This window comes from Musa acuminata, chromosome BXJ3-7 (genome assembly GCF_036884655.1).
Source record: "Musa acuminata AAA Group cultivar baxijiao chromosome BXJ3-7, Cavendish_Baxijiao_AAA, whole genome shotgun sequence".
Taxonomy (NCBI): Eukaryota; Viridiplantae; Streptophyta; class Magnoliopsida; order Zingiberales; family Musaceae; genus Musa; species Musa acuminata.
Window position 1 is genome coordinate 11,377,501 of NC_088355.1, and position 8,260 is coordinate 11,385,760.

The 8,260-nt window shown below is 40.8% G+C and overlaps 1 protein-coding gene across 1 annotated transcript; it reads right to left on the reverse strand.

Moving 5' to 3' along the window:
* Nucleotides 1-1,528: 1,528 nt before the first annotated feature.
* LOC135643580 (heat shock cognate 70 kDa protein 2) lies at nucleotides 1,529-5,377 on the reverse strand. Its single transcript, XM_065160710.1, has 2 exons — nucleotides 5,078-5,377; nucleotides 1,529-3,434 (listed from the first exon to the last, which is right to left on the reverse strand). The coding sequence occupies exons 1-2, from the start codon at nucleotides 5,289-5,291 to the stop codon at nucleotides 1,702-1,704; spliced, it is 1,947 nt and encodes a 648-aa protein (XP_065016782.1). The 5' UTR covers nucleotides 5,292-5,377; the 3' UTR covers nucleotides 1,529-1,701.
* Nucleotides 5,378-8,260: the final 2,883 nt, after the last annotated feature.

The window sequence follows — 8,260 nt, forward strand, 5'->3', positions numbered from 1 at the left end:
CTATTATTATATTATTAGATGCACTAGCATCGTCTACTAGGGGCATTATAGTTGTCCCCGGCATAGAAGACTTGAAAGTAAGATAGTGAGAAAAAGCAAACAATGGAGGCTAACAAACTAAGATCCGAATCAGTAACTAAAGAATGAAAAGCAGTAAATGCAGCTTCGGGGTTAGGAGATATAGGCTACGATGTAGTAAAGCACGGGTCCAAGTCATTAGTTATAAAATAGAAATCTTAATCTATAATTCTATAGTTATAAAATAGTTATAATTAATATCTAATACCCTATATGTGTTTTATCACCCTTATAACAGTTGATATACTCTTAATATTCTTTGGCACCGAGAATATGGCCTGATCTGTGCTACCTGAGATCATTACTACCTCGAATATGAATTTACTTACTGCCTATCAATTATATAATCCTAATGCCTTTACTAATTTAACACAAATCAACTCACCTCGGATTTTTGACCAATAACTCTATACTCGAGTACCCCTACTTACGGCAAGTCTTACTCACTAGTAGTCCAAGCCTAACTCTTACTAGCTTGCCCCTAACTTATATTCTAACTAAACTACGTTGGCGATAAGGCTGCCCCTACTTAGTTAAGTCTACCTTCCCGCCTATCATTCCTATACTTATTACGGAAATTAGCATGTTTTGAGTTGAAGTCGTGTACTTGTTAGTTGCTTGGGGCATTAGGCTTCCTACCCTTGTTTCAGTCTATCTTTTGATTATTATATTAAGTATATTGTATTCCAGTAAGAGAATTGAGACACGGCTCACAAGGCTATAGCTCATAACAGGAATATCATTAATCACAAAGTGAAGTTCGATAATTTGTTCCTCTATAATATTATTATAGGGTAAGACCGATTACTTAATATTACTCTTTATACACTTGTAGCACTACTGATATTTTCCTATCAAGGATTGTTATAAGCAACTTACTTGGAATCTACTCTCGAATCAGCAGTAAGAGGAAAGTATTATACAGAGGCCGAAGCCGACAAGATAATTAGCTGTGCTCCCTCTTTCCTTGCCTCAAATTAGGTCTTTCAGAGAGTTTGTCATTGCTATCAGTAAAATTGGCCTCCTTATGAAACCTACTTATCGGCTGTATAAATTCATTTGAGCCTAAGAACATGGACCCTTGTCGAACCTGTACCTTCAAGCAACTGTGCACTCAACTCAATTCACTAGTGTAGATAGTTCAATCCTTTTCGCCTACTTGAAAGTCTAACCAGTCCTGTCCAGGAGCAAGCCGAGTATAGAGAATCAAGAGGCACAAGGAATCTCAGCAACAAGCGCGGATCAGAGAGTGAAGTCGAGTTTGGGGGCAGAAGAGAAAGAACCAAGCTGAGGTGGAAGTTCGCGATCATGACAAACAAGCAACTGTAACCCAGACTTGTTGGTAAAGCATGACTAGTTCAACCTGCATCAATCAAAGAACTTGGAAAGCATTTTCCTTATGATGCGATGTAAAAACAATAAACCAACGTCAAAAAGAAAACGAATCAGCTCCATAAGGGAGTACTTAAAATTGAAATTAGATGCGATTTCGAATAGCAAACATAGTTCAGGATAAACCAACAACATAGTACCGAATTCGATAAGCTTAGGAAACTAAATTAAGTAAACGAAACACTTGCATGAAAGCCTATATAATATAAGGCCGACTAGGGACGAGATAACTTAATCGACCTCCTCGATCTTTGGACCAGCACCGCTGCCACCAGCAGGAGGAGCATCATCATCCATACCACCAGCCATGTCAGCACCTGCTCCCTGGTACATCTTGGCGATGATGGGATTGCATATGCTCTCCAGCTCCTTCATCTTGTCATCGAACTCGTCGGCTTCTGCCAACTGGTTGCCATCGAGCCATTGGATGGCCTGCTCGATCGCATCCTCGATCTTCTTCTTGTCAGCAGCAGCAAGCTTGGAGGCAATCTTGTCGTCGTTAATGGTGTTCCTCATGTTGTAAGCATAGTTTTCCAGAGCATTCTTCGATTCCACCTTCTTTTTATGCTCCTCGTCTTCTGACTTGTACTTCTCCGCTTCCTGCACCATTTTCTCAATCTCCTCCTTGCTGAGCCTACCCTTGTCGTTGGTGATGGTGATCTTGTTCTTCTGTCCAGTGGTCTTGTCCTCAGCAGAGACATTCAAGATACCATTGGCGTCAATGTCGAAGCAAACCGTGATCTGAGGAACCCCCCTAGGCGCAGGTGGAATCCCAGAGAGCTCAAATTTTCCAAGCAGATTGTTGTCTCTGGTCCGGGTCCTCTCTCCCTCATAAACCTGGATCAAGACACCCGGTTGGTTGTCTGAATACGTAGAGAACACCTGTTCCTTCTTCGTGGGAATGGTAGTGTTCCTGGGAATTAAGACGGTCATAACTCCTCCAGCAGTCTCCAGACCAAGAGAAAGAGGAGTGACATCCAACAGAAGCAGGTCTTGCACCTTCTCGTTACCCTCACCGCTAAGAATAGCAGCCTGAACAGCAGCACCGTAGGCAACTGCCTCATCAGGATTGATGCTTTTGCAAAGCTCCTTCCCGTTGAAGAAGTCCTGCAACAACTGCTGAACCTTTGGGATTCTGGTAGATCCACCAACAAGAACCACATCATGGACAGTGCTCTTGTCCATCTTGGCATCCCTCAGACACTTCTCCACAGGCTCCATACACTTCCTAAACAGGTCCATGTTTAGCTCCTCAAACCTGGCTCTGGTAATGGTGGAGTAGAAATCAATTCCCTCGTACAAGGAATCAATCTCGATCGTCGTTTGTGCCGTGGAGGAGAGAGTCCTCTTTGCCCTCTCACATGCTGTCCTCAACCTCCTAAGAGCCCTAGGGTTCCCACTGATATCCTTCTTGTTCTTTCTCTTGAACTCTTGGACAAAATGGTTGACCATGCGGTTGTCAAAGTCCTCACCACCAAGATGGGTATCACCAGCAGTGGCCTTGACCTCAAAGATACCCTCCTCGATGGTAAGAAGGGAGACATCAAAAGTGCCACCACCGAGATCGAAGATGAGGACATTCTTCTCACCAACACTAGTAGCCTTCTTGTCAAGGCCATAAGCAATAGCAGCTGCTGTGGGCTCATTGATGATTCTCATTACATTGAGACCAGCAATGACACCAGCATCCTTTGTGGCCTGGCGCTGCGAGTCATTGAAGTAAGCGGGAACAGTGACGACGGCATTCTTGACAACAGACCCCAGGTAGGCTTCAGCAATTTCTTTCATCTTTATCAAAACCATCGAAGAAATCTCTTCAGCTGCAAACTGTTTATCCTCCCCTTTGTATTGGACAACAATCATGGGCTTGTCACCTGGACCAGGAATGACCTTGAAAGGCCAGAGCTTGATGTCACTCTGGACAGATGAATCACTGAATCGCCTACCAATTAAACGCTTTGCATCTGAAAGAGGGAAAAAGACATGAGACAAAAAGATCAAAACCTTGGAATTCAAACAAAAAAAAACTAACAGATGAGCATTTAGAGAAACAAAATGGAAAACCATTTACTGGGATTAATCGAGTAATGAAACATTCGACAATTAGTAACTTATAGCAAGAACCAGTGCTTTCACCCTCGTAGACACACGAAGAAACCAATCAATCTCAATATAATTATAATTTGGAAAAGCTTGACTATAAGAGGAAGAAAACGAAAGGCCTAAGTGATTAAAGTTTTTGTTTTTTATTAAACCAGTATTGGCAAAATAATGAAAGTACACCAGACAAGAGTGACATGTATTGCAACCTCACATGCAGCAACTCACATTAGAATACCTTCATCCTTCTATTCTACTAAAGTGGGACTGTTACCAAATTTTTAACATGCAAAAAAAAAAAAAGTCAGATCTAGGACACCCACAATACAATTTTTGTCCTGCCAGATATGCTTGAAACACAAAAATATATTTCAAAAGCTAAAAACGAGATGAGGCAAGCTTTAATGACAAATTTAGATACCCATGAGAAGTTACTCGCAAGAGGAACTGGTGCCTAAATTCGAGACCTCACCACTAAAGCATAACAAAGAACTAAATAAATGCACATTCAAGTCATAAAAACTCAAAATTTACAAATAAGAGGATTGTCAAGATAATACAGTCAGAAAGCATGTGCCAACCAGATGGAAAAAAACTCTTCATCGATACAATTATCATTATCACATAAAGATTCAATTGTCCCAAACTGTTAGCTAGCCAGAACATCAAAGTTTGCTTCAAGCTTCAGAATCCATTCAAGTATCATGTTAAGCAAGCTGTATACCTTATATATTAAAATATTACAAGTACTGCTTCTGATTAGTAGCAAAAACAATGTTAATCGTTTTGGCAGTGGTAATATGTAAAACATCAGCACAACTTAATATATTTAATAATATAAAAGTGAAATTAATAAAATAACCTAGTTTTTTCTACCATAAGATCTAACCGAATCCATATGAAACTAACAAGTCTTAATCATCAAACTTATAAGGAATTATGATTCTGGACTATCATTATCAGACTTAAGTCAAATAGGGTTCAGTAAAGCAATTGGAACCACTAATATAAAGGATGTGCAGAAAATATTGATGCAACGAAGAACATATCCGTACCCGCGATTCATAGGGTGACGTGATTCTAACCAAATGATAAAAGCGTGAAGTCATCAGAGAATATCGACTCAAAGCCACAAAAAGGATACTTTTTGACTAGCGGATTATTTGGTTACGAAAGTCAACTAACCACAAGATGCACAAAAAAAGGCAAATGAATGACAACACTCAGAAATACATGTTACCCGGACATGAAAGATCAAGTAGAATATATGTATAAATGGCCACGATTTATCAGATATAGCCAGATCTAACCACATCTAATGCAACTATAACTAGTAGAGGTTCCAGAACCACACAGATCTTTCAAATACAGAACTATAATCATAGTGAGAATATAACACTGACCAAGATCTAGGAAGTAAGCGTAGATCCAAAGAGATATACTATAACTAAAACGTCAAGACATCAAACTTTTCAAAAGCATGCCAGATCTAAAGGGGAATACTCACCAAAGACGGTGTTGATGGGGTTCATGGCGACCTGGTTCTTGGCAGCGTCGCCGATAAGGCGCTCGGAGTCGGTGAAGGCGACATAGGAGGGGGTGGTACGATTCCCCTGATCGTTGGCGATGATCTCCACCCGGTCGTGCTGCCACACCCCGACGCACGAGTACGTGGTGCCGAGATCGATCCCGATCGCCGGCCCCTCGCCCTTTCCTGCCATATCTCAAGTAATCGAGGACGAGAGCCGCGATGCAGTAGAGAGAGAGCGAGATTGCCTTCTCCGCCGCTAGGGTTTGTGAGAGGGAAGATTGAGGGATGGAGGAGACGTTATATAACGATTCTATAGTTCTAGAATGTTCCGGCCGCTTCGTGGGCACCGTCCGATGGAACTGGCACGGTAGAGATTGACTCGTTCTTTAGGCGGGAAAGAGGCGCTCCTGTTAGGTGTGAAGGCACCACCGTATGCAAAGCGGCGCATAAAATGGTTGTGAAGGATCCTCATTTAGTTTGATTCTAATTAATTCTTTGCAATTCTCTTCTCTGGGCGACAACTAATATGAAACCCAGATATCAACGATAAGATCCTAACATAAAAGTTCCAATAATTGGAGACTATCCAAGCACCCAGGGTTGAGCTCCGCGTCAACAGCCTATTCCACGTTCAAAATCCCAAGCGTTAATATGTTCCACCTCGTCGACCTACCCGCCACAGATACCCTTGCGTCGACTGGCAGATGGCAACGTGGCCCGGTTGTTGTCCACTGTTTAGATCCAGATGGGCGTAGAAGCAATACCGCGACACGAAGAATCGGGCCGTCGGATCGAACCAGGCATTGCGGGGAAAGCATAGCAATCTGCTGTCGAGCCCAAACGACGAAACATCAATGTACCATATCCGCGTCGTCATCATCCATTAAATTTAAGAAATTATTATGTTGAATTATTGTTGCATTGCTCAAATTAATACACCCAATAAATTATGACATTGACTTTTTCATAAAAATTATGATTAAAAACCCACTTTGATCATATCATAAAATTTCAATTATCATAAAAATATAATTCAGCAAATCGATCTTTTATTTATTAAGTAATATCCAAACTCCAATGACGGACGTTAATTACTCTTTACATAATAACATAAGTTGGGAATGACGGTCTCGATCGGTTGCAGAAGACATATACGATATTAGTGTTGCGTAATTCCTAAGAAGCGCAACTACTGTTATCTCAAACATCAAGATTAGTATTACGTAACGTGATTCCTCGTGTAATTATTGTCAACTCTAACATCGATTTAGTTTTATGTCAGAAATAAGATGAAAAAGTAGACGTGTTTACTACATTAATTTGCATTTAATCATTTTAGGTAGTATGGGCATCAATTAATACTCTTATTAGTACATTCATCGACATAATTTTAAAATATATATAGAAATACACTTTATTTTATCCAACCAATTTTGTTCCCTAAGGCCTAATTTACTATTTTTCTCTAGGAAATAGTAAAATTACACACATAAACGTACATATAAAGTTAATGATTTGAAATCTATCTTCAATTTAAATTTGAACATACATATAAATTTATTTATAGGTGTAAATAAGTTATTTTAAATATTGGATCTAGTTGAATCTCATATTTTGATGATGAAATCAATTGATAAGTGTTTATGCTTTAATATGTGTTTTGAGTGACGTAGGATTCTTCGATCAGGATGAGACAATTAAAACAGGAAGAGTCACGTTATGCCGGGGGAAAACATGTCAGAAGATTGGACGTCGAGCCGATGGATTGGTTAACGTGTCGACAAAAGGCTTCGGGCCATGGATTCGGGCATCAGGCCAAGAAGAGCGGATATTACGCCAAGGATATCGGGGTTACGGAGTCAACTTACCGATTGGGCAATAGGCCGCAAGAGAGGACGATGCGTCGAGGGACCAATGACATGCCGGACAACATGATCAATGCTTAGTATTAATTGTCTAGATCAAAATATATTTTATATGTGCAGGATTAACTGATAGCAAGGCATGAGGTAAAATGAAGTCCCGGAGTCAATGATGTAATTTCATTCGAAGTTTGAGAGTTCATCGGAAGTCCGAACGTTCGTCAGAAGTTCTGTCGGAACCAACCGAGAAGTCTCGGAGCTTGCCAGAGAAGCTCGTCGGAAATCGCCAAGAAGATCGTTATGAAGTCCAGGAGCTTGTCGGGAGTCCGTCGGAACATCGCTGGAAGATTGCTAGAAGAAACCAAGACATAGGGACTTGTTTAAGTTAGCAAATGTCTTAGGAATCATAGTTAGCACTTAATTGGGTTTGGATTTGGGCCAATCTAATTAGAGGCCAACTAGGCCCATGTAAAGACTTTATTGGGCCCAATGAGAGACCCAAATAATGCCCCAAAAGTGGCATCGTCGTGGCACAATCTTTGAGACTATGTCAGGCGGTGGTATCGCCAGTCTGAGCGGTTGTACCACCCCTAGCAAGGTGCCAAGCGGTAGTACCACCCAACACAGCACCCTAGGCGATGGTATTACCAAACTAGGTGGTGGTACCGTCCAATGCAGTGTCAGTGTCAGACTGACACTAACGGTGGTACCGCCCGTGCCCGGGAAACCCAAGATGAGATGTTTTTAGGCTCAATGTTTGAATCAACTTGAAGCCTATAAATACCCCTCTCATCCCTGGTTAAAAGACACAAGCATAAAGAGATTAAAAGTGAGAAAATACTATTGCAATCATAAAAGAAATCCTCCTCTAAATTCTAAGTTTAGAATTATGTTTATAGAGGAGTGAGTGCTTGTAAGGGTTGTCTCCTAAACCCGGTAAAAGGAGAAGAAGGGTGTAAGAAGAAGGTTGATCTTTACCTATCAAAGGAAGATCAATAGTGGATGCCAATGGCCTCGACGGAGGAGGAATCGACAGAGTGGATGTAGGTCACAATGACCGAACTACTATAAAATTGACGTGTTCTTTGATTTGCATTTACTTTCTGTCATTTACATGCCACAAACTGAATCTTTACTGTCCTACTGCATTCACTTCATAAACTTATGCTTTTAAAGTTAAGTTTTCGAAATTGGTTTTAATCGAAACGAAAAATTTTGAAGACGTGATTTTATCGCTGCACTAATTCACCCCCTTTCTTAGTGCCGCTCTTGATCCTAACAGATCTTATATGTATGG